The sequence below is a fragment of the Salmo salar genome, chromosome 02 (genome assembly GCF_965601325.2).
Source record: "Salmo salar chromosome 02, fSalSal1, whole genome shotgun sequence".
Taxonomy (NCBI): domain Eukaryota; kingdom Metazoa; phylum Chordata; class Actinopteri; order Salmoniformes; family Salmonidae; genus Salmo; species Salmo salar.
The window spans coordinates 10,185,903-10,212,436 of NC_138292.1; the positions used below are offsets into that span (position 1 = coordinate 10,185,903).

The following is a 26,534-nucleotide window of genomic DNA, read 5'->3' on the forward strand; positions in this document are numbered from 1 at the left end:
TACCTGGCTCTGGATAGAAGTCTCCCCTGTGCACTGATGTAGGATCAGCTTACCCTCCCTAGATCCTCAATCATTAGTGGAGAACATGACAAAAATGACCTTAGATCAGTGTCTAGTGGGCATTTTCACACTATACCATGTAACATCCCTAGAGTGGGCTTTGTCTTCCTAGCAACATGACCAAACAAATGGCCATCTTGGTCAGGAAAACTTTTTAATTACAGAAGCTCTATGTGATATTCTATGTGTACCTGCAGTGTGGATGGGGGTCCTCTTCAGGGTGAAGTTTTTAACCAGGATGGAGGCTCCCTGGTTGATGAGGACGTCAACACAGTCCACATGGCTTTTTAAGGCAGACAGGTCCAGAGGGTGCGCCCCTGGCTGTTCCTCACGTCTAGATCCAGCAGAGACTGAACCAGGACCTCCATAGCATGGTGGTTGCCGTGGTACGCCTGAATAGACACACAAACACAGTCTCAAGCAAAGTCCAGTGGTACGCCTGAATAGATATATAATCAATGTCCTATAGTAGACCAGTGGTACGCCTGAACAGAAATACAGTGCTAGACCTCTAAAGTAGACCAGAGTCTTTCAATCGGGAGCCCATTTTTGCTCCCGCCCAGCATCAACATCGGAGGTCCCTGCCAAGCGTGGGATTGAGAAACAAACACTCTACTTCTCCTCTGAGGTTGATTAACTCAAATGGCAAAATAAGGAAATCATCCTCATCATCACTGTGTAGAATATGCATGTATTTTACACGAATCAGGAATAGATAGGAATTTGGTGTGTGAGTCTGTCTGGACAGTCAACTTCCTGTGTAAAATCAACACCATGCCTGCTTCCCAGATAGCACCCTATTCCCTATGTAGTGAACTACTTTTGATCAGGGCCTATAAGGATCTGGTCAAAAGTAGTGTACTAAATCGGGAATAGGGTGCCATTTGTCATATGGAGACCACTACAGGAGCAGGTAGGCTTTACTCACAGCGAGGTGTAGAGGGCTGATGGGAGCTCTGACATCAAAGTCGTTCAGGATGTCTGTCCCTGAGCTTTCAATTAGTTGAGGAAAGACAAGGACGGCCAGTTCAGACTTGTAACATATTTACTTGGAAGGTTAGTCTAGTAGCATGTGTAACATGGTAAATCTCAGTGACCAGCCCCTGCAGACATACTGGGGTGTTGCATCCATACCTTAAACAAGCAAGTGTGAGGAAAAGTTACCAACTGGCACTTACCACATCTAAAGGTGTTTCACTTGCAATCTGGAAAAAGAACATCAAGAGTGACGATGCGTCCACGACAAACATGCAGCCACACCTTAAAACCTACTGTTGGGTTCTGAGAATATGAAATATACTAATTCATGTCACTGAGGGAGAGAGCTTAATGTATAACGTTTACATTATGTCAGGTTAGGGGTCACATCCACTTGAATGTCCTTCATATGACGAACCTCCTACAGAGCAAATGAGGAAAATATGATATATTATGATTTATGTTAGTAACAATACAATATGGGAATTTTATCCCAAAGCTACCTACAGCTAACATATACTGCTCAAAAAAATAAAGAGAACACTTAAACAACTTAATGTAACTCCAAGTCAATCACACTTCTGTGAAATCAAACTGTCCACTTAGGAAGCAACACTGATGCGAGCTGTGGCAAGAAGGTTTGCTGTGTCTATCAGCGTAGTGTCCAGAGCATGGAGGCGCTACCAGGAGACAGGCCAGTACATCAGGAGACATGGAGGAGGCCGTAGGAGGGCAACAACCCAGCAGCAGGACCGCTACCTCCGCCTTTGTGCAAGGAGGAGCAGGAGGAGCACTGCCGGAGCCCTGCAAAATGACCTCCAGCAGGCCACAAATGTGCATGTGTCTGCTCAAACGGTCAGAAACAGACTCCATGAGGGTGGTATGAGGGCCCGACGTCCACAGGTGGGGGTTGTGATTACAGCCCAACACCGTGCAGGACGTTTGGCATTTGCCAGAGAACACCAAGATTGGCAAATTCGCCACTGGCGCCCTGTGCTCTTCACAGATGAAAGCAGGTTCACACTGAGCACATGTGACAGACGTGACAGTCTGGAGACGCCGTGGAGAACGTTCTGCTGCCTGCAACATCCTCCAGCATGACCGGTTTGGCGGTGGGTCAGTCATGGTGTGGGATGGCATTTCTTTGGGGGGCCGCACAGCCCTCCATGTGCTCGCCAGAGGTAGCCTGACTGCCATTAGGTACCGAGATGAGATCCTCAGACCCCTTGTGAGACCATATGCTGGTGCGGTTGGCCCTGGGTTCCTCCTAATGCAAGACAATGCTATACCTCATGTGGCTGGAGTGTGTCAACAGTTCCTGCAAGAGGAAGGCATTGATGCTATGGACTGGCCCGCCCGTTCTCCAGACCTGAATCCAATTGAGCACATCTGGGACATCATGTCTCGCTCCATCCACCAACGCCACGTTGCACCACAGACTGTCCAGGAGTTGGCGGATGCTTTAGTCCAGGTTTGAGAGGAGATCCCTCAGGAGACCATCCGCCACCTCATCAGGAGCATGCCCAGGCGTTGTAGGGAGGTCATACAGGCACGTGGAGGCCACAGACACTACTGAGCCTCATTTTGACTTGTTTTAAGGACATTACATCAAAGTTGGATCAGCCTGTAGTGTGGTTTTCCATGAAAATTTTGAGTGTGACTCCAAATCCAGACCTCCATGGGTTGATAAATTGGATTTCCATTGATTATTTTTGTGTGATTTTGTTATCAGCACATTCAACTATGTAAAGAAAAAAGTATTTAATAAGATTATTTCATTCATTCAGATCTAGGATGTGTTATTTTAGTGTTCCCTTTATTTTTTTGAGCAGTGTATATATATTTAAGTATGTGATCTATGTAAATAAATAAATATATCACAGCTGTAAAACTGTATGGTGGAGGCCTACCCATTTCCCAGGAGCATTGTAAAAAGTGGATTTGGGTACAGTGTTTTTTTCCCCCTAATATCTTTGAAGATTCTGAGACCATTAGGGTTAAACATTACAGATATAAATGCAATATATGGAGTAGAAAAGATTGCCTGCCCACCAAAGAATCAACATATGTTCTACATGGTCTATTTCTATCTGAATGTAACACCTCAATCAAGCTTGTTAATTGATCGTTAAGTCATGTTTGTCAGGTAAACGGTCATTAGTGGCCTATATAAGCCTCATACAGGCCATGGGAAGACATTACCTGTTGATAACACAGACTATTCTCATGATCATGGGAGGTGTGAGAGAATTGCTGCTCTTTGTGATGACTGTGGGGGTTGTCAAAGGTTGGTTCACTAACGTTTTATTTGGATTGAAGGGATTTGTTTGGGAAATATGCTTAACTTTATAAGTTGGAGATTCAAATTTGACTGTCTGTTTCTTCCGCATTGGTCATCTATTATTAATATATGTAGCTATTTTGTGTGAACTCAACTTCTGTCAACACTTCCTCCTCAGTTTCTTGTTACCCTGTTGGAAAGTCCCAGAAGCAAGATCAAGTCTCTCTGCAGAGGAGACTTGGAGGTAAGTGTTTCTTTCCACAACCCTTCTAGCTATGTTCTTTGTCACTGTCTATGGTGCCGCTGTGTTTGACACTCATTCAACACCATAGAGTAACTCAGTCTAAATAACGTTGTCAAAGCCTTTGATTTGGTAATTTTGCTTGTGTACCTTAACCTACGTTTTTCAGAGCTGTCATCAAATGACGTCTCCATTGAGCATGCCCTGGCCTTGCTCCGATCCATAGGGTCTGACGCTAAACAAGACAGAGAAGGTACGGCCTGAAACATATACTTTGAAAACTGTTGGGTTCAACATTCGACTGGCAATTCGGCCTAGACCGTGTGGAACAGATGTGTTGCTGTAGAATACCCAACTGTTCCTTTTGTTTTTTCTATAGAGTATTTAGAGACTAATGAAGTAGAATCCCAAGCTTCTCCAAACCATGGTAGCTCTCAGGCAAATGATGCCCTGTCCTCTGAGGAGAAGCTGAGGCGCATGTCCTCTGACGACGCTGCGACTGGCCCGTCTGACGACGCTACCTCTGAAGCTGCGACTGGCCCGTCTGACGACGCTACCTCTGAAGCTGCGACTGGCCCGTCTGACGACGCTACCTCTGAAGCTGCGACTGGCCCGTCTGACGACGCTACCTCTGAAGCTGCGACTGGCCCGTCTGACGACGCTACCTCTGAAGCTGCGACTGGCCCGTCTGACGACGCTACCTCTGAAGCTGCGACTGGCCCGTCTGACGACGCTACCTCTGAAGCTGCGACTGGCCCGTCTGACGACGCTACCTCTGAAGCTGCGACTGGCCCGTCTGACGACGCTACCTCTGAAGCTGCGACTGGCCCGTCTGACGACGCTACCTCTGAAGCTGCGACTGGCCCGTCTGACCATGCCTTTGAGGAACTGTTGGCCGCTACCTCTGAAGCTGCGACTGGCCCCCCGTCTGACCATGCCTTTGAGGAACTGTTGGCCGCTACCTCTGAAGCTGCGACTGGCCCCCCGTCTGACCATGCCTTTGAGGAACTGTTGGCCGCTACCTCTGAAGCTGCGACTGGCCCCCCGTCTGACGACGCTACCTCTGAAGCTGCGACTGGCCCCCCGTCTGACGACGCTACCTCTGAAGCTGCGACTGGCCCGTCTGACGACGCTACCTCTGAAGCTGCGACTGGCCCGTCTGACGACGCTACCTCTAAGGAACTGTTCACCGCTTCATCGGAGCCCCCGTTGACCACAAACATGGATATCTGACGTGGGACATGGTGCTCGGGGTCCATGCAAGAGTTCATGGGTACTCTAGTCCAGGTTGTCTGTGTGTGTAACTGCATTTGCTTGTTTTGGCTCAATTAAACATTAACTGTAATACTTGTGTCCTCAGTATTGTTTTGGCGGTTCCTACTTGGCAACATTTATTTTGCATTATAACCATGCTTTGGCCTCAGCAATATATTAATACTTTGACCCCTGTGTTTAAGCTACATTTGCTCAGTGTTGGTCAATTTATGCTAGTAGCATCACATGATGTGGAATGGGTTCTAGTTCATTTTAACTTGATGGTTGTGGAACACAGTGTCTGGGGTTGGTACATATGAGGATGTTGCTAGAATCGGGGTTTCAGTGCTAACTAATATCACGGTTGTCAACTTGCATTTAAATTACTCTGCTGGGTGTCTTCTCTCCTGACTGACTTGGTTTCCTATTAGTGAATGCTTACATGTGAAACCAGCTCTCGTCTCATTAGCCCATCGTTTTGGCGGTTGGTCTTCATATCCCAGTGACAATCCAAACTTTCAGGTTAAATAAGTCAATGCTAACCTGCTTTAGCTGGCAGGCTGCTATCAGGTCCTAGCTCTCCCAGAGTTGCTTGTAGCGCCTCTAACCTAGGGTTTGATGGGGGGGAACAGTTTTACCAGGATTTCCCACCCACTCCGATTACATGGGAGAAATTAACCGGTTAATTTCTATGAAAAGCGTGAGGTGAAGTCTGTTCATACAGGCCTTCTCTATCCGCATGATCAACGCTCGGGGTGTGCGTCGTACTTATAGTCGCCATGAATTCAAAGAGCATGTACACGCAACCTTTAAATGCAGTTAATACAGCAACAAAATTGGCTCCAACTTTTGAGCTACCGGTAGGTATCTGCTTTAATTCAAAACAATTTCTGTGGCACCGCTTTACTCACTTATGCCAACCTGAATTCAGCCTGTTTTGAAGCAAGTTAAACCGTTACGGCCTATGCAAATATTTTGTTTGCTACAGGGTAGGCCTTCCAGGTTATTTTATGTAGCAGGGGCGAAAATCTGATATCAACTTTGGAGGGGACAATTACATGACATTTTCTGAAGAGCAATTCCTGAGGGGGACACCAAAAGTAGTGCTGTAACACACACAGCCTACGTTGTAATATGGTAAATGTATATTGAGGAACCAAAGAAATAAGGTGTTTGCCGTACTCCTAACTACCGGTACCCAAAACTACACAACTAATCACAACAGCAATACCATTGCCTTTAACAGATCTTAGTTCAGTCACCAGTGTAAGTTGAGAGTGGGGGTATCCATGGCATTTTCCAATTATGTTCCTATTTTACAAGTCAAAAAAATGGAGAACCTTTCATAATGTTGCCAAACAAAGACTCAACAAACTTACCTGAGACTCCCTGTCTCTGCCAGTCTGTCCCCAGCTCTGCCGTCTGTGTGCCATCTGTTGCCTGCTCTGCCTAATGACATCATTGTGAAACATTTTCATTATCATTTCACTTCTTTCTTATGAACATTTTATCAACTAGTCTTTGAGATATTAGGTTATAGGGTTCTTATTTTGCATTTTGGTGTACTGAAAAATACTCTGATGTCTGTCTTTTTTCATTTTTCTACCTGGCTGGCTACACACAGTGTGTAGGTTATTTACAGTAGGAGATGGGCTTCTATCATATCTTCTATCATTCTATATGGGCTTCGATCTAAAAGGTAGCTAGCAAATGTGAAACGGATTGCAGTGACAAGAGTTGACAGCTGTATGAGTTCACCATTTACACAACATATGCTGCAACCTTTTGTAATTTTAACCGTTTGTTTCATATTGGCTGGCTTCCAACAATAGCTGAATTTGCAAAGCTAGCGAGCACAAATTCCGTTTCAGTGGTGTTTGCTATAATCTTTGCTACCCGGGTTAAATAAAGGTGAAATAAAATAAATAAAAGTTCCCTTGCGACAATTTAGCTTTTGCAACGAGACCATTACATATATTTAAGACAATGGTAGAAGAGGGTGTAGTTCTGTTCAGTTTGGACTTCAGTTTATCGCTAACCTTATCACAGGGACTTTGAAGCACTAACTTACATTGCTGATCTTGGAATAAATTGACGATAGCAAAGATTCCATCTTTGACGACGCCACATAAATGGAATAGGTACTAGCTAGCTTAATAGTTAATATTTGCGCGCTAGCTCTGCAAATTCAGCTAGTGTGTGTGTGTGTGTGAACCCTGCCAACATAAAACAAATCATTGCTATGGCGCGATTGACTGGATTAACCTCATGTCAGTCACGTGCATTGAGTGCCTTTCAGACAGTAGATACGAACCCTCTGTTACCTTGCCAACTAAGGAACTGGCAGTGGATCAAACCATTGTGAGGCAAAGGGTGGGGGGTCGCAATCTTTTGAAACTTAAAAAAGCTCTATTAAGTGTCTATAATCAGCACAATTGCTTTCATTGCGTATTATTCATATTATTTAAATTACAGAGTTATGTTTACAGTGATATATTGGGGGGGACAAATCATATTTTTCCCAGGATGGGGGGGTCGTGTACCCCCCGTCCCCCCTGGGATTTCCGCCCCTGTTATGTAGCCTACGTTTGTGTATTGAATGTTATTCTACATTTGTTTGTCTGGGTCTTGAGAATCAGTTACCCTTTCTGACCAAGTCTGTAAAATAATGCGAGAACTGGGGGTATTTTGTCTTGAATAAAAGTAATAACGGAGAAGAATGGCAGGGTCTTGACAAGTTAATTTGATTGTGTAGGCTCACGTTTAATTTATGCTGTGACTAAATGAATATTAACTTGATAATGTACTTTATTGCTGGAGAACAGATGCAATAGGTAGGCCTGAGAAGATTTGATGTAAATATAGCCGAAGAATGGCACATGATAAACTGCGGGTTTAGATTCACGTGCAATTGATCAACTGCGGCGCTATCCATTGTGCTGAATCTCCGCTACAGCGTAACTGTTAGATTATCAGAGATTCAGATTTGTTTCCTCTGACAAAATCATCACAATAACCGAAGTATAAACAGCCACAACCTTCCCAAATTCCCTTGATAGCCAGGTGTAAGGGGAGAGGAAAGGACCGAAATGCATCTTTCAGTGAAAGGTAGGCTACTGTAATAACCTCATATTTGACCCGTCGGCCAACAGTGCCTCATAGACCGGTTAAAACTAGGCTACATCAATGAAATAGTGTGGTGACTTTGAGTTGATTAAATAGCAACAAATACAAGAACCCATTAGTGTATATTTCTCCATGTAGAGTGGTATAATCATGTTGGATTTTATTCGCTGCTTAACACCCTGCATCCCACAGCTGGCTTGCTTCTGAAGCTAAGCAGGGTTGGTCCTGGTCAGTCCCTAGATTGGAGACCAGTTGCTGCTGGAAGTGGTGTTGGAGGGCCGGTAGGAGTCACTCTTTCCTCTGGTCTAAAATAATATCCCAGGGCAGTGATTGGGGACATGTGCTGTCTTTCGGGTGGGACGTTAAACAGGTGTCCTGACTCTCTGTGGTCACTAAAGATCCCATGGCACTTATTGTTAGAGTAGGGGTGTTAACCCTGGTGTCCTGGCTAAATTCCCAATCTGGCCCTCATACCATCACGGTCACCTAATCATCCCAAGCTTACTATTGGCTCATTCACCTGCCCAATCCCCTGTAACTATTCCCCAGGTCATTGCTGTAAATGAGAATGTGTTCTCAGTCAACTTACCTGGTTAAATAAAACATATGCTTCTAAATAGCACTTTCGGTTTGAACGGGAAGCCTGGTAATTTCTTGCAATTTCCTCAGGAAGGAAAATTGGTAGGTTCTCTGGAAAAGATATGTCTCTACATGACCAATGAGGCCTACCCTCCTCCCCCAGCCATTGGGATGAACTTTGCGGGACCCCCATCCGAATACTCTACCAGGTACGGACGAGACATGGAGACAACTGTTCCTTTAATGTTTTGTACTCGTCTCATTAAAAATGGATTCATACTAAAGACTAGGTCAGAATACATTTGGACTCCCTCGCTCTTTGTCTTTCCCTCTCAAATCAACTCTTTACCGTGAAATGCTTGCTTACGAGCCCACCCCAACGATGTAGAGAACAAAACTATAGAATATATATATATATAGTACCAATCAAAAGTTTGGACACACCTACTTATTCAAAGGTTTTTCTTTATTTTGACTATTTTCTACATTGTAAAATAATAGTGAAGAACTCAAAACTATGAAATAAGACATATGGAATCATGTAGTAACCAAAAAAGTGTTAAACATATCAAAATCAATTTTATATTTATATAGACTTCAATGTAGCCACCCTTTGCACACTCTTGGCATTCTCTCAACCAGCTTCACCTGGATTGCTTTTCCAAAAGGACAGATTTCCACCGGTCTAATGTCCATTGCTGGTGTTTCTTGGCCCAAGCAAGTCTCTTCTTCTTATTGGTGTCCTTTAGTAGTGGTTTCTTTGCAGCAATTTGACCATGAAGGCCTGATTCACGTAGTCTCCTCTGAACAGTTGATGTTGAGATGTGTCTGTTACTTGAACTTTACAGCAGAGGTAACTCTGGGTCTTCCTTTCCTGTGGCGGTCCTCATGAGAGACATAGCGCTTGATGGATTTTGCAACTGCACTTGAAGAAACATTCAAAGTTCTTGCCATGATATGCCTTCCCTGTAGCTCAGTTGGTAGAGCATGGTGTTTGCAACACCAGGGTTGAGGGTTCGATTCCCACGGGGGGGCCAGCACAGGAAAAAAAAAAAAATGTATGAAACTGTATGAAATGTATGCATTCACTACTGTAAGTCGCTCTGGATAAGAGTGTCTGCTAAATGACTAAAATGTAAAATGTAAAAAAATATGGACTTGGTATTTTACCAAATAGGGCTATCTTCTGTATACCACCCCTACCTTGTCACAAAACAAGTGATTGGCTCAAACGCACTAAGAAGGAAATAAATTCCACAAATTAACTTTGAACAAAGCACACCTGTTAATTGAAATGCATTCCAGGTGAGTACCTCATGAAGCTGGTTGAGTGAATGCCAAGAGTGTGCAAAGCTGTCATCAAGGCAAAGGGTAGCTACTTTGAAGAATCTCAAATATAAAATATATTTGGATTTGTTTAACACTTTTTTGGTTACTACAGGATTCCTTATGTGTTATTTCATATTTTTGATGTTCTACAATGTAGAAAATTGTAAAAAAAAAAACAACTTTTGACTGGTACTGTATATATTGTAACGCGAGGAATAAAATACCCAAGAATAAAGCTATATACAAGGAGTACAGGTTCCAGATCAGTGTGCAGGGGTACGAGGTATTTGAAGTAGATATGTACAAGAAGGCTGGGTAAAGTGACTAGGCATCAGGATAGATAATAATAATAATAATAGCAAAATAAAGAACAGAGCAGCAGCTGCAAATGATGAGTGTAAAGGTGTGTGTTTGTGAGAGTGTGTAATGTGGATGCATGTGTGTTTGGGTTGTGTCGGTTTGTGTGTGTGTGTGTGTGTCTTTGTGTGTGTGTGTGTGTGTGTGTGTGTGTGTGTGTGTGTGTGTGTGTGTGTGTGTGTGTGTGTGTGTGGGAGTGTGAATGTAGTGTGTGTGAGTGTGCATATGCTTTGTATACAGTCTAGTGATTGTGCGTAGGGTCAGAGCAAGACCCTTTAACTTTTTGAGGATGCGAGTGCCCATGCCACGACTGTGCGGGTGTGTGTGGACCATGTTAGGTCGCCAAGGAACAGCCCTGTTGATGTGGATGGGGGACGTGCTCTCCCCTCTTGCTCCTGTAGACCACGATCAGCTCCTTGGTCTTACTGGCATTGAGGGAGAGGTTGTCCTGGCACCACAATGCCAAGTCTCTGACTACTCATCGCCTTCGTGTCGTCAGCAAACTTGACACACTGGGTCCCGACACACTGGGTCCCAACCCACTGGCTCCAACCTCCTGTCTCCAACCCTCTGGATCCAATCTCCATCTCTTCATTACTTGGTTATGAAAACCCCCTGGCCCCAACGCACTGGCCCAACCTCTCTTCATTACTTTCTTATGAAAAATCCCTGGCCACAACACACTGGTCCCAACCCCCTGGTCCCAACCCCCTGGCCCAACCTCCATATCTTCATTACTTGAAAGGAAATCATTCTCCAACACACTAGAGCTCTGTCTTTTCGTGGCGTTGTAATTGAACAGGGACTACACAGTTGAATGCGGGGAGGTGTATGTATGCATTGATTCACATCCACCCCAAGGTCCAGGAGTTGCTTGACCGTGCTGATCATGCCGCTGAAGGCTGCAGAGTGGAGAGGGGTGTAGGCCTTCTTGTCTTTACAGGACACCTCTGATCCATGAGAGGCCAGCAGTTTCACCTCCTCAATGTGCACTATGGGGGAGGGGAAGAGAGACAGAGAGAGAAACAGATGGAGAGAGAGAGAGACATGCAAAGAGATAGGCTGAGATATAGAGGGAGAGAGGTTAGTTTACAGTGGTACACAGCACCATTAGCAATACCTACATCGTGTTAGTACAATTGAAAACCTACATCTTATCAACATACTTAGTCCATCATTCTGACATAATAACACACTAGAGGTAGACCATACAGCTGAGCTGTGAGGGTAACACACAGCCAATTCATTCACTCACTGGGATAAGGACATTAGTCAGAATGTAAATGATGTGGTCAACTCATTACCCATGTAAGCAGCCCAGTGGATTGCTCGGCGGTCCTTCTTGTCAAAAGCATTAATGTTGGCTCCTCTGGAGAGAAGCAGCCTCACCATCTAACAGGAAAAGGAGAGAGAAACAAAACACAGGCTGAGGAAAACTAAAGCAAAATCTGCAAAAATCTGGCATCAAAGCCTCTCTTGAACAAACTCAAGCATACAACTAGGGCTGTGACGGTCATGGGACTTCCGGTGTTGATGATTGGCGTGCCGTATGTACACAGTCATCGACATAACTGACAGCCGACGGACGGACGGACGGACGGACGGGGGAAACATTAGCAAAGGAAAACAGAGTGTTTAGGCCTAACTGTCTTGCTCATAGGCATGCGAGTCTCAAGTTAAGGGGAAGCTAATTTTCACCATAAAAAATATATAAAGCATTCTATGCATCATCACATTTACAGACTTATGTAAGATAGCTAACTATTGCTAATGTGATTAGTAAATTGGATAGTCATTATTTAGGCTAATAATATAACTCAATCACCGTTCGCAAAAAAACGGCTTTTCAATGCAGCGCGTGATGGAGTAAGGCTAGGCAACCTATATCAGATATGTTTCTCTTTACAGGAAAAAAAATTGGCCTTTTTAAAATATGTTTTATCGTGCAATTCTACTACACTTTATATGACTATAGAGATTAGCAGAATCTTTTTCAATATGACTTTCAAGTGGCACTGACCCAGGGATAAAGAAAGTGAATATGCACACTCACCGGGGATATAGCCAATGCCAAAAATACTGTTCGCTCAATTAAGTTGAGAATTTTGATAACTAAAAGACAGATTAGTCTTTTCATTGTCTTCTCTTTGAAGCAATAGCCAATTGCTTTCCAAACTATGTTAGCCTGAGATAGTGTTCAGTCTTTCGTGAGATGCACTGTCAGGCTCATGTAAGAAGTCATATTTACACTTGACCACGTCTGACAGACAAGGGTGGAAAAGACAAAAAACTGGTAATAACCAGGGTTGAGTCCCAAATGGCAACCCTATTCCCTATATCGTACACTACTTTTGACCTGAGCCCATAGGGCTTTGGTTTAAAGTAGTGCACGAAGTAGGTTATAGGTTGCCATTTGGGATGCAGCCCTAATGTCAAAATCTCTTTATTTCAGGAATTGTATCCAAAACCCAAGTGACTTACTGTCTATTCCCGTCTTGAAAGTCCACTGCACTCTGGAGGTCAGCATTTCCAATCAGCAAACGCAAACACTCTGAATGACCGTTGGTAGCTAGAGGAGGATAAACAGAGAGGATATAAGAATGTCAGATGATTGACCGTTGGTAGCTAGAGGAGGATAAACAGAGAGGATATAAGAATGTCAGATGATTGACCGTTGGTAGCTAGAGGAGGATAAACAGAGAGGATATAAGAATGTCAGATGATTGACCGTTGGTAGCTAGAGGAGGATAAACAGAGAGGATATAAGAATGTCAGATGATTGACCGTTGGTAGCTAGAGGAGGATAAACAGAGAGGATATGAGCAGATTGCTGGACGACTATAACCTTCACATGAACAGACAGATTTCTAGAACAGTGGTGTTGCTAGATGACATCCTCATGATGTTAACACAGCAGATAATAAAGAATTTTGGGGCTGAGGCCATCGAAGCCTGTCACCTGCTAGCTGTGTACCTGGCTCTGGATAGAAGTCTCCCCTGTGCACTGATGTAGGATCAGCTTACCCTCCCTAGATCCTCAATCATTAGTGGAGAACATGACAAAAAAATGACCTTAGATCAGTGTCTAGTGTGTATTTTCACACTATACCATGTAACATCCCTAGAGTGGACATTGTCGTCCTAGCAACATGACCAAACAAATGGCCATCTTGGTCAGGAAAACTTTTAAATTACAGAAGCTCTATGTGATATTCTATGTGTACATGCAGTGTGGATGGGGGTCCTCTTCAGGGTGAAGTCCTTAACCAGGATGGAGGCTCCCTGGTTGATGAGGACGTCAACACAGTCCACATGGCTTTTTAAGGCAGACAGGTCCAGAGGGTGCGCCCCTGGCTGTTCCTCACGTCTAGATCCAGCAGAGACTGAACCAGGACCTCCATAGCATGGTGGTGGCCGTGGTACGCCTGAATAGAAACACAAACACAGTCTCAAGCAAAGTCCAGTGGTACGCCTGAATAGATATATAATCAATGTCCTATAGTAGACCAGTGGTACGCCTGAACAGAAATACAGTGCTAGACCTCTAAAGTAGACCAGAGTCTATCAATCGGGAGCCCATTTTTGCTCCCGCCCAGCATCAACATCGGAGGTCCCTGCCAAGCGTGGGATTGAGAAACAAACACTCTACTTCTCCTCTCAGGTTGATTAACTCAAATGGCAAAATAAGGAAATCATCCTCATCATCACTGTGTAGAATATGCATGTATTTTACACGAATCAGGAATAGATAGGAATTTGGTGTGTGAGTCTGTCTGGACAGTCAACTTCCTGTGTAAAATCAACACCATGCCTGCTTCCCAGATAGCACCCTATTCCCTATGTAGTGAACTACTTTTGATCAGGGCCTATAAGGATCTGGTCAAAAGTAGTGTACTAAATAGGGAATAGGGTGCCATTTGTCATATGGAGACCACTACAGGAGCAGGTAGGCTTTACTCACAGCGAGGTGTAGAGGGCTGATGGGAGCTCTGACATCAAAGTCGTTCAGGATGTCTGTCCCTGAGCTTTCAATTAGTTGAGGAAAGACAAGGACGGCCAGTTCAGACTTGTAACATATTTACTTGGAAGGTTAGTCTAGTAGCATGTGTAACATGGTAAATCTCAGTGACCAGCCCCTGCAGACATACTGGGGTGTTGCATCCATACCTTAAACAAGCAAGTGTGAGGAAAAGTTACCAACTGGCACTTACCACATCTAAAGGTGTTTCACTTGCAATCTGGAAAAAGAACATCAAGAGTGACGATGCGTCCACGACAAACATGCAGCCACACCTTAAAACCTACTGTTGGGTTCTGAGAATATGAAATATACTAATTCATGTCACTGAGGGAGAGAGCTTAATGTATAACGTTTACATTATGTCAGGTTAGGGGTCACATCCACTTGAATGTCCTTCATATGACGAACCTCCTACAGAGCAAATGAGGAAAATATGATATATTATGATTTATGTTAGTAACAATACAATATGGGAATTTTATCCCAAAGCTACCTACAGCTAACATATACTGCTCAAAAAAATAAAGAGAACACTTAAACAACTTAATGTAACTCCAAGTCAATCACACTTCTGTGAAATCAAACTGTCCACTTAGGAAGCAACACTGATGCGAGCTGTGGCAAGAAGGTTTGCTGTGTCTATCAGCGTAGTGTCCAGAGCATGGAGGCGCTACCAGGAGACAGGCCAGTACATCAGGAGACATGGAGGAGGCCGTAGGAGGGCAACAACCCAGCAGCAGGACCGCTACCTCCGCCTTTGTGCAAGGAGGAGCAGGAGGAGCACTGCCGGAGCCCTGCAAAATGACCTCCAGCAGGCCACAAATGTGCATGTGTCTGCTCAAACGGTCAGAAACAGACTCCATGAGGGTGGTATGAGGGCCCGACGTCCACAGGTGGGGGTTGTGATTACAGCCCAACACCGTGCAGGACGTTTGGCATTTGCCAGAGAACACCAAGATTGGCAAATTCGCCACTGGCGCCCTGTGCTCTTCACAGATGAAAGCAGGTTCACACTGAGCACATGTGACAGACGTGACAGTCTGGAGACGCCGTGGAGAACGTTCTGCTGCCTGCAACATCCTCCAGCATGACCGGTTTGGCGGTGGGTCAGTCATGGTGTGGGATGGCATTTCTTTGGGGGGCCGCACAGCCCTCCATGTGCTCGCCAGAGGTAGCCTGACTGCCATTAGGTACCGAGATGAGATCCTCAGACCCCTTGTGAGACCATATGCTGGTGCGGTTGGCCCTGGGTTCCTCCTAATGCAAGACAATGCTATACCTCATGTGGCTGGAGTGTGTCAACAGTTCCTGCAAGAGGAAGGCATTGATGCTATGGACTGGCCCGCCCGTTCTCCAGACCTGAATCCAATTGAGCACATCTGGGACATCATGTCTCGCTCCATCCACCAACGCCACGTTGCACCACAGACTGTCCAGGAGTTGGCGGATGCTTTAGTCCAGGTTTGAGAGGAGATCCCTCAGGAGACCATCCGCCACCTCATCAGGAGCATGCCCAGGCGTTGTAGGGAGGTCATACAGGCACGTGGAGGCCACAGACACTACTGAGCCTCATTTTGACTTGTTTTAAGGACATTACATCAAAGTTGGATCAGCCTGTAGTGTGGTTTTCCATGAAAATTTTGAGTGTGACTCCAAATCCAGACCTCCATGGGTTGATAAATTGGATTTCCATTGATTATTTTTGTGTGATTTTGTTATCAGCACATTCAACTATGTAAAGAAAAAAGTATTTAATAAGATTATTTCATTCATTCAGATCTAGGATGTGTTATTTTAGTGTTCCCTTTATTTTTTTGAGCAGTGTATATATATTTAAGTATGTGATCTATGTAAATAAATAAATATATCACAGCTGTAAAACTGTATGGTGGAGGCCTACCCATTTCCCAGGAGCATTGTAAAAAGTGGATTTGGGTACAGTGTTTTTTTCCCCCTAATATCTTTGAAGATTCTGAGACCATTAGGGTTAAACATTACAGATATAAATGCAATATATGGAGTAGAAAAGATTGCCTGCCCACCAAAGAATCAACATATGTTCTACATGGTCTATTTCTATCTGAATGTAACACCTCAATCAAGCTTGTTAATTGATCGTTAAGTCATGTTTGTCAGGTAAACGGTCATTAGTGGCCTATATAAGCCTCATACAGGCCATGGGAAGACATTACCTGTTGATAACACAGACTATTCTCATGATCATGGGAGGTGTGAGAGAATTGCTGCTCTTTGTGATGACTGTGGGGGTTGTCAAAGGTTGGTTCACTAACGTTTTATTTGGATTGAAGGGATTTGTTTGGGAAATATGCTTAACTTTATAAGTTGGAGATTCAAATTTGACTGTCTGTTTCTTCCGCATTGGTCATCTATTATTAATATATGTAGCTATTTTGTGTGAACTCAACTTCTGTCAACACTTCCTCCTCAGTTTCTTGTTACCCTGTTGGAAAGTCCCAGAAGCAAGATCAAGTCTCTCTGCAGAGGAGACTTGGAGGTAAGTGTTTCTTTCCACAACCCTTCTAGCTATGTTCTTTGTCACTGTCTATGGTGCCGCTGTGTTTGACACTCATTCAACACCATAGAGTAACTCAGTCTAAATAACGTTGTCAAAGCCTTTGATTTGGTAATTTTGCTTGTGTACCTTAACCTACGTTTTTCAGAGCTGTCATCAAATGACGTCTCCATTGAGCATGCCCTGGCCTTGCTCCGATCCATAGGGTCTGACGCTAAACAAGACAGAGAAGGTACGGCCTGAAACATATACTTTGAAAACTGTTGGGTTCAACATTCGACTGGCAATTCGGCCTAGACCGTGTGGAACAGATGTGTTGCTGTAGAATACCCAACTGTTCCTTTTGTTTTTTCTATAGAGTATTTAGAGACTAATGAAGTAGAATCCCAAGCTTCTCCAAACCATGGTAGCTCTCAGGCAAATGATGCCCTGTCCTCTGAGGAGAAGCTGAGGCGCATGTCCTCTGACGACGCTGCGACTGGCCCGTCTGACGACGCTACCTCTGAAGCTGCGACTGGCCCGTCTGACGACGCTACCTCTGAAGCTGCGACTGGCCCGTCTGACGACGCTACCTCTGAAGCTGCGACTGGCCCGTCTGACGACGCTACCTCTGAAGCTGCGACTGGCCCGTCTGACGACGCTACCTCTGAAGCTGCGACTGGCCCGTCTGACGACGCTACCTCTGAAGCTGCGACTGGCCCGTCTGACGACGCTACCTCTGAAGCTGCGACTGGCCCGTCTGACGACGCTACCTCTGAAGCTGCGACTGGCCCGTCTGACGACGCTACCTCTGAAGCTGCGACTGGCCCGTCTGACGACGCTACCTCTGAAGCTGCGACTGGCCCCCCGTCTGACCATGCCTTTGAGGAACTGTTGGCCGCTACCTCTGAAGCTGCGACTGGCCCCCCGTCTGACCATGCCTTTGAGGAACTGTTGGCCGCTACCTCTGAAGCTGCGACTGGCCCCCCGTCTGACCATGCCTTTGAGGAACTGTTGGCCGCTACCTCTGAAGCTGCGACTGGCCCCCCGTCTGACGACGCTACCTCTGAAGCTGCGACTGGCCCCCCGTCTGACGACGCTACCTCTGAAGCTGCGACTGGCCCGTCTGACGACGCTACCTCTAAGGAACTGTTCACCGCTTCATCGGAGCCCCCGTTGACCACAAACATGGATATCTGACGTGGGACATGGTGCTCGGGGTCCATGCAAGAGTTCATGGGTACTCTAGTCCAGGTTGTCTGTGTGTGTAACTGCATTTGCTTGTTTTGGCTCAATTAAACATTAACTGTAATACTTGTGTCCTCAGTATTGTTTTGGCGGTTCCTACTTGGCAACATTTATTTTGCATTATAACCATGCTTTGGCCTCAGCAATATATTAATACTTTGACCCCTGTGTTTAAGCTACATTTGCTCAGTGTTGGTCAATTTATGCTAGTAGCATCACATGATGTGGAATGGGTTCTAGTTCATTTTAACTTGATGGTTGTGGAACACAGTGTCTGGGGTTGGTACATATGAGGATGTTGCTAGAATCGGGGTTTCAGTGCTAACTAATATCACGGTTGTCAACTTGCATTTAAATTACTCTGCTGGGTGTCTTCTCTCCTGACTGACTTGGTTTCCTATTAGTGAATGCTTACATGTGAAACCAGCTCTCGTCTCATTAGCCCATCGTTTTGGCGGTTGGTCTTCATATCCCAGTGACAATCCAAACTTTCAGGTTAAATAAGTCAATGCTAACCTGCTTTAGCTGGCAGGCTGCTATCAGGTCCTAGCTCTCCCAGAGTTGCTTGTAGCGCCTCTAACCTAGGGTTTGATGGGGGGGAACAGTTTTACCAGGATTTCCCACCCACTCCGATTACATGGGAGAAATTAACCGGTTAATTTCTATGAAAAGCGTGAGGTGAAGTCTGTTCATACAGGCCTTCTCTATCCGCATGATCAACGCTCGGGGTGTGCGTCGTACTTATAGTCGCCATGAATTCAAAGAGCATGTACACGCAACCTTTAAATGCAGTTAATACAGCAACAAAATTGGCTCCAACTTTTGAGCTACCGGTAGGTATCTGCTTTAATTCAAAACAATTTCTGTGGCACCGCTTTACTCACTTATGCCAACCTGAATTCAGCCTGTTTTGAAGCAAGTTAAACCGTTACGGCCTATGCAAATATTTTGTTTGCTACAGGGTAGGCCTTCCAGGTTATTTTATGTAGCAGGGGCGAAAATCTGATATCAACTTTGGAGGGGACAATTACATGACATTTTCTGAAGAGCAATTCCTGAGGGGGACACCAAAAGTAGTGCTGTAACACACACAGCCTACGTTGTAATATGGTAAATGTATATTGAGGAACCAAAGAAATAAGGTGTTTGCCGTACTCCTAACTACCGGTACCCAAAACTACACAACTAATCACAACAGCAATACCATTGCCTTTAACAGATCTTAGTTCAGTCACCAGTGTAAGTTGAGAGTGGGGGTATCCATGGCATTTTCCAATTATGTTCCTATTTTACAAGTCAAAAAAATGGAGAACCTTTCATAATGTTGCCAAACAAAGACTCAACAAACTTACCTGAGACTCCCTGTCTCTGCCAGTCTGTCCCCAGCTCTGCCGTCTGTGTGCCATCTGTTGCCTGCTCTGCCTAATGACATCATTGTGAAACATTTTCATTATCATTTCACTTCTTTCTTATGAACATTTTATCAACTAGTCTTTGAGATATTAGGTTATAGGGTTCTTATTTTGCATTTTGGTGTACTGAAAAATACTCTGATGTCTGTCTTTTTTCATTTTTCTACCTGGCTGGCTACACACAGTGTGTAGGTTATTTACAGTAGGAGATGGGCTTCTATCATATCTTCTATCATTCTATATGGGCTTCGATCTAAAAGGTAGCTAGCAAATGTGAAACGGATTGCAGTGACAAGAGTTGACAGCTGTATGAGTTCACCATTTACACAACATATGCTGCAACCTTTTGTAATTTTAACCGTTTGTTTCATATTGGCTGGCTTCCAACAATAGCTGAATTTGCAAAGCTAGCGAGCACAAATTCCGTTTCAGTGGTGTTTGCTATAATCTTTGCTACCCGGGTTAAATAAAGGTGAAATAAAATAAATAAAAGTTCCCTTGCGACAATTTAGCTTTTGCAACGAGACCATTACATATATTTAAGACAATGGTAGAAGAGGGTGTAGTTCTGTTCAGTTTGGACTTCAGTTTATCGCTAACCTTATCACAGGGACTTTGAAGCACTAACTTACATTGCTGATCTTGGAATAAATTGACGATAGCAAAGATTCCATCTTTGACGACGCCACATAAATGGAATAGGTACTAGCTAGCTTAATAGTTAATATTTGCGCGCTAGCTCTGCAAATTCAGCTAGTGTGTGTGTGTGTGTGAACCCTGCCAACATAAAACAAATCATTGCTATGGCGCGATTGACTGGATTAACCTCATGTCAGTCACGTGCATTGAGTGCCTTTCAGACAGTAGATACGAACCCTCTGTTACCTTGCCAACTAAGGAACTGGCAGTGGATCAAACCATTGTGAGGCAAAGGGTGGGGGGTCGCAATCTTTTGAAACTTAAAAAAGCTCTATTAAGTGTCTATAATCAGCACAATTGCTTTCATTGCGTATTATTCATATTATTTAAATTACAGAGTTATGTTTACAGTGATATATTGGGGGGGACAAATCATATTTTTCCCAGGATGGGGGGGTCGTGTACCCCCCGTCCCCCCTGGGATTTCCGCCCCTGTTATGTAGCCTACGTTTGTGTATTGAATGTTATTCTACATTTGTTTGTCTGGGTCTTGAGAATCAGTTACCCTTTCTGACCAAGTCTGTAAAATAATGCGAGAACTGGGGGTATTTTGTCTTGAATAAAAGTAATAACGGAGAAGAATGGCAGGGTCTTGACAAGTTAATTTGATTGTGTAGGCTCACGTTTAATTTATGCTGTGACTAAATGAATATTAACTTGATAATGTACTTTATTGCTGGAGAACAGATGCAATAGGTAGGCCTGAGAAGATTTGATGTAAATATAGCCGAAGAATGGCACATGATAAACTGCGGGTTTAGATTCACGTGCAATTGATCAACTGCGGCGCTATCCATTGTGCTGAATCTCCGCTACAGCGTAACTGTTAGATTATCAGAGATTCAGATTTGTTTCCTCTGACAAAATCATCACAATAACCGAAGTATAAACAGCCACAACCTTCCCAAATTCCCTTGATAGCCAGGTGTAAGGGGAGAGGAAAGGACCGAAATGCATCTTTCAGTGAAAGGTAGGCTACTGTAATAACCTCATATTTGACCCGTCGGCCAACAGTGCCTCATAGACCGGTTAAAACTAGGCTACATCAATGAAATAGTGTGGTGACTTTGAGTTGATTAAATAGCAACAAATACAAGAACCCATTAGTGTATATTTCTCCATGTAGAGTGGTATAATCATGTTGGATTTTATTCGCTGCTTAACACCCTGCATCCCACAGCTGGCTTGCTTCTGAAGCTAAGCAGGGTTGGTCCTGGTCAGTCCCTAGATTGGAGACCAGTTGCTGCTGGAAGTGGTGTTGGAGGGCCGGTAGGAGTCACTCTTTCCTCTGGTCTAAAATAATATCCCAGGGCAGTGATTGGGGACATGTGCTGTCTTTCGGGTGGGACGTTAAACAGGTGTCCTGACTCTCTGTGGTCACTAAAGATCCCATGGCACTTATTGTTAGAGTAGGGGTGTTAACCCTGGTGTCCTGGCTAAATTCCCAATCTGGCCCTCATACCATCACGGTCACCTAATCATCCCAAGCTTACTATTGGCTCATTCACCTGCCCAATCCCCTGTAACTATTCCCCAGGTCATTGCTGTAAATGAGAATGTGTTCTCAGTCAACTTACCTGGTTAAATAAAACATATGCTTCTAAATAGCACTTTCGGTTTGAACGGGAAGCCTGGTAATTTCTTGCAATTTCCTCAGGAAGGAAAATTGGTAGGTTCTCTGGAAAAGATATGTCTCTACATGACCAATGAGGCCTACCCTCCTCCCCCAGCCATTGGGATGAACTTTGCGGGACCCCCATCCGAATACTCTACCAGGTACGGACGAGACATGGAGACAACTGTTCCTTTAATGTTTTGTACTCGTCTCATTAAAAATGGATTCATACTAAAGACTAGGTCAGAATACATTTGGACTCCCTCGCTCTTTGTCTTTCCCTCTCAAATCAACTCTTTACCGTGAAATGCTTGCTTACGAGCCCACCCCAACGATGTAGAGAACAAAACTATAGAATATATATATATATAGTACCAATCAAAAGTTTGGACACACCTACTTATTCAAAGGTTTTTCTTTATTTTGACTATTTTCTACATTGTAAAATAATAGTGAAGAACTCAAAACTATGAAATAAGACATATGGAATCATGTAGTAACCAAAAAAGTGTTAAACATATCAAAATCAATTTTATATTTATATAGACTTCAATGTAGCCACCCTTTGCACACTCTTGGCATTCTCTCAACCAGCTTCACCTGGATTGCTTTTCCAAAAGGACAGATTTCCACCGGTCTAATGTCCATTGCTGGTGTTTCTTGGCCCAAGCAAGTCTCTTCTTCTTATTGGTGTCCTTTAGTAGTGGTTTCTTTGCAGCAATTTGACCATGAAGGCCTGATTCACGTAGTCTCCTCTGAACAGTTGATGTTGAGATGTGTCTGTTACTTGAACTTTACAGCAGAGGTAACTCTGGGTCTTCCTTTCCTGTGGCGGTCCTCATGAGAGACATAGCGCTTGATGGATTTTGCAACTGCACTTGAAGAAACATTCAAAGTTCTTGCCATGATATGCCTTCCCTGTAGCTCAGTTGGTAGAGCATGGTGTTTGCAACACCAGGGTTGAGGGTTCGATTCCCACGGGGGGGCCAGCACAGGAAAAAAAAAAAAATGTATGAAACTGTATGAAATGTATGCATTCACTACTGTAAGTCGCTCTGGATAAGAGTGTCTGCTAAATGACTAAAATGTAAAATGTAAAAAAATATGGACTTGGTATTTTACCAAATAGGGCTATCTTCTGTATACCACCCCTACCTTGTCACAAAACAAGTGATTGGCTCAAACGCACTAAGAAGGAAATAAATTCCACAAATTAACTTTGAACAAAGCACACCTGTTAATTGAAATGCATTCCAGGTGAGTACCTCATGAAGCTGGTTGAGTGAATGCCAAGAGTGTGCAAAGCTGTCATCAAGGCAAAGGGTAGCTACTTTGAAGAATCTCAAATATAAAATATATTTGGATTTGTTTAACACTTTTTTGGTTACTACAGGATTCCTTATGTGTTATTTCATATTTTTGATGTTCTACAATGTAGAAAATTGTAAAAAAAAAAACAACTTTTGACTGGTACTGTATATATTGTAACGCGAGGAATAAAATACCCAAGAATAAAGCTATATACAAGGAGTACAGGTTCCAGATCAGTGTGCAGGGGTACGAGGTATTTGAAGTAGATATGTACAAGAAGGCTGGGTAAAGTGACTAGGCATCAGGATAGATAATAATAATAATAATAGCAAAATAAAGAACAGAGCAGCAGCTGCAAATGATGAGTGTAAAGGTGTGTGTTTGTGAGAGTGTGTAATGTGGATGCATGTGTGTTTGGGTTGTGTCGGTTTGTGTGTGTGTGTGTGTGTCTTTGTGTGTGTGTGTGTGTGTGTGTGTGTGTGTGTGTGTGTGTGTGTGTGTGTGTGTGTGTGTGTGTGTGGGAGTGTGAATGTAGTGTGTGTGAGTGTGCATATGCTTTGTATACAGTCTAGTGATTGTGCGTAGGGTCAGAGCAAGACCCTTTAACTTTTTGAGGATGCGAGTGCCCATGCCACGACTGTGCGGGTGTGTGTGGACCATGTTAGGTCGCCAAGGAACAGCCCTGTTGATGTGGATGGGGGACGTGCTCTCCCCTCTTGCTCCTGTAGACCACGATCAGCTCCTTGGTCTTACTGGCATTGAGGGAGAGGTTGTCCTGGCACCACAATGCCAAGTCTCTGACTACTCATCGCCTTCGTGTCGTCAGCAAACTTGACACACTGGGTCCCGACACACTGGGTCCCAACCCACTGGCTCCAACCTCCTGTCTCCAACCCTCTGGATCCAATCTCCATCTCTTCATTACTTGGTTATGAAAACCCCCTGGCCCCAACGCACTGGCCCAACCTCTCTTCATTACTTTCTTATGAAAAATCCCTGGCCACAACACACTGGTCCCAACCCCCTGGTCCCAACCCCCTGGCCCAACCTCCATATCTTCATTACTTGAAAGGAAATCATTCTCCAACACACTAGAGCTCTGTCTTTTCGTGGCGTTGTAATTGAACAGGGACTACACAGTTGAATGCGGGGAGGTGTATGTATGCATTGATTCACATCCACCCCAAGGTCCAGGAGTTGCTTGACCGTGCTGATCATGCCGCTGAAGGCTGCAGAGTGGAGAGGGGTGTAGGCCTTCTTGTCTTTACAGGACACCTCTGATCCATGAGAGGCCAGCAGTTTCACCTCCTCAATGTGCACTATGGGGGAGGGGAAGAGAGACAGAGAGAGAAACAGATGGAGAGAGAGAGAGACATGCAAAGAGATAGGCTGAGATATAGAGGGAGAGAGGTTAGTTTACAGTGGTACACAGCACCATTAGCAATACCTACATCGTGTTAGTACAATTGAAAACCTACATCTTATCAACATACTTAGTCCATCATTCTGACATAATAACACACTAGAGGTAGACCATACAGCTGAGCTGTGAGGGTAACACACAGCCAATTCATTCACTCACTGGGATAAGGACATTAGTCAGAATGTAAATGATGTGGTCAACTCATTACCCATGTAAGCAGCCCAGTGGATTGCTCGGCGGTCCTTCTTGTCAAAAGCATTAATGTTGGCTCCTCTGGAGAGAAGCAGCCTCACCATCTAACAGGAAAAGGAGAGAGAAACAAAACACAGGCTGAGGAAAACTAAAGCAAAATCTGCAAAAATCTGGCATCAAAGCCTCTCTTGAACAAACTCAAGCATACAACTAGGGCTGTGACGGTCATGGGACTTCCGGTGTTGATGATTGGCGTGCCGTATGTACACAGTCATCGACATAACTGACAGCCGACGGACGGACGGACGGACGGACGGGGGAAACATTAGCAAAGGAAAACAGAGTGTTTAGGCCTAACTGTCTTGCTCATAGGCATGCGAGTCTCAAGTTAAGGGGAAGCTAATTTTCACCATAAAAAATATATAAAGCATTCTATGCATCATCACATTTACAGACTTATGTAAGATAGCTAACTATTGCTAATGTGATTAGTAAATTGGATAGTCATTATTTAGGCTAATAATATAACTCAATCACCGTTCGCAAAAAAACGGCTTTTCAATGCAGCGCGTGATGGAGTAAGGCTAGGCAACCTATATCAGATATGTTTCTCTTTACAGGAAAAAAAATTGGCCTTTTTAAAATATGTTTTATCGTGCAATTCTACTACACTTTATATGACTATAGAGATTAGCAGAATCTTTTTCAATATGACTTTCAAGTGGCACTGACCCAGGGATAAAGAAAGTGAATATGCACACTCACCGGGGATATAGCCAATGCCAAAAATACTGTTCGCTCAATTAAGTTGAGAATTTTGATAACTAAAAGACAGATTAGTCTTTTCATTGTCTTCTCTTTGAAGCAATAGCCAATTGCTTTCCAAACTATGTTAGCCTGAGATAGTGTTCAGTCTTTCGTGAGATGCACTGTCAGGCTCATGTAAGAAGTCATATTTACACTTGACCACGTCTGACAGACAAGGGTGGAAAAGACAAAAAACTGGTAATAACCAGGGTTGAGTCCCAAATGGCAACCCTATTCCCTATATCGTACACTACTTTTGACCTGAGCCCATAGGGCTTTGGTTTAAAGTAGTGCACGAAGTAGGTTATAGGTTGCCATTTGGGATGCAGCCCTAATGTCAAAATCTCTTTATTTCAGGAATTGTATCCAAAACCCAAGTGACTTACTGTCTATTCCCGTCTTGAAAGTCCACTGCACTCTGGAGGTCAGCATTTCCAATCAGCAAACGCAAACACTCTGAATGACCGTTGGTAGCTAGAGGAGGATAAACAGAGAGGATATAAGAATGTCAGATGATTGACCGTTGGTAGCTAGAGGAGGATAAACAGAGAGGATATAAGAATGTCAGATGATTGACCGTTGGTAGCTAGAGGAGGATAAACAGAGAGGATATAAGAATGTCAGATGATTGACCGTTGGTAGCTAGAGGAGGATAAACAGAGAGGATATAAGAATGTCAGATGATTGACCGTTGGTAGCTAGAGGAGGATAAACAGAGAGGATATGAGCAGATTGCTGGACGACTATAACCTTCACATGAACAGACAGATTTCTAGAACAGTGGTGTTGCTAGATGACATCCTCATGATGTTAACACAGCAGATAATAAAGAATTTTGGGGCTGAGGCCATCGAAGCCTGTCACCTGCTAGCTGTGTACCTGGCTCTGGATAGAAGTCTCCCCTGTGCACTGATGTAGGATCAGCTTACCCTCCCTAGATCCTCAATCATTAGTGGAGAACATGACAAAAAAATGACCTTAGATCAGTGTCTAGTGTGTATTTTCACACTATACCATGTAACATCCCTAGAGTGGACATTGTCGTCCTAGCAACATGACCAAACAAATGGCCATCTTGGTCAGGAAAAC

At 44.1% G+C, this 26,534-nt stretch overlaps 1 protein-coding gene across 1 annotated transcript; it reads left to right on the top strand.

Annotated features, from left to right (window-relative positions):
- The first annotated feature begins 518 nt into the window (after positions 1-518).
- On the top strand, positions 519-17,956 carry LOC123733363 (uncharacterized). The gene is made up of 4 exons (XM_082968549.1): positions 519-528; positions 3,730-3,813; positions 3,940-4,744; positions 17,212-17,956. Exons 1-4 carry the CDS (start codon positions 519-521, stop codon positions 17,936-17,938), a joined length of 1,626 nt encoding a protein of 541 aa, XP_082824675.1. The 3' UTR covers positions 17,939-17,956.
- The last annotated feature ends 8,578 nt before the right edge of the window (positions 17,957-26,534 follow it).

Bases quoted from the DNA above. Each gene is read 5' to 3' on its own strand.
- LOC123733363 (XM_082968549.1), top strand. The intron at 3,814-3,939 runs GTACGGCCTGAA...TTTTTTCTATAG, and splicing joins CGCTAAACAAGACAGAGAAG to AGTATTTAGAGACTAATGAA. The intron at 4,745-17,211 runs GTTCACCGCTTC...GGAGAAGCTGAG, and splicing joins GACGCTACCTCTAAGGAACT to GCGCATGTCCTCTGACGACG.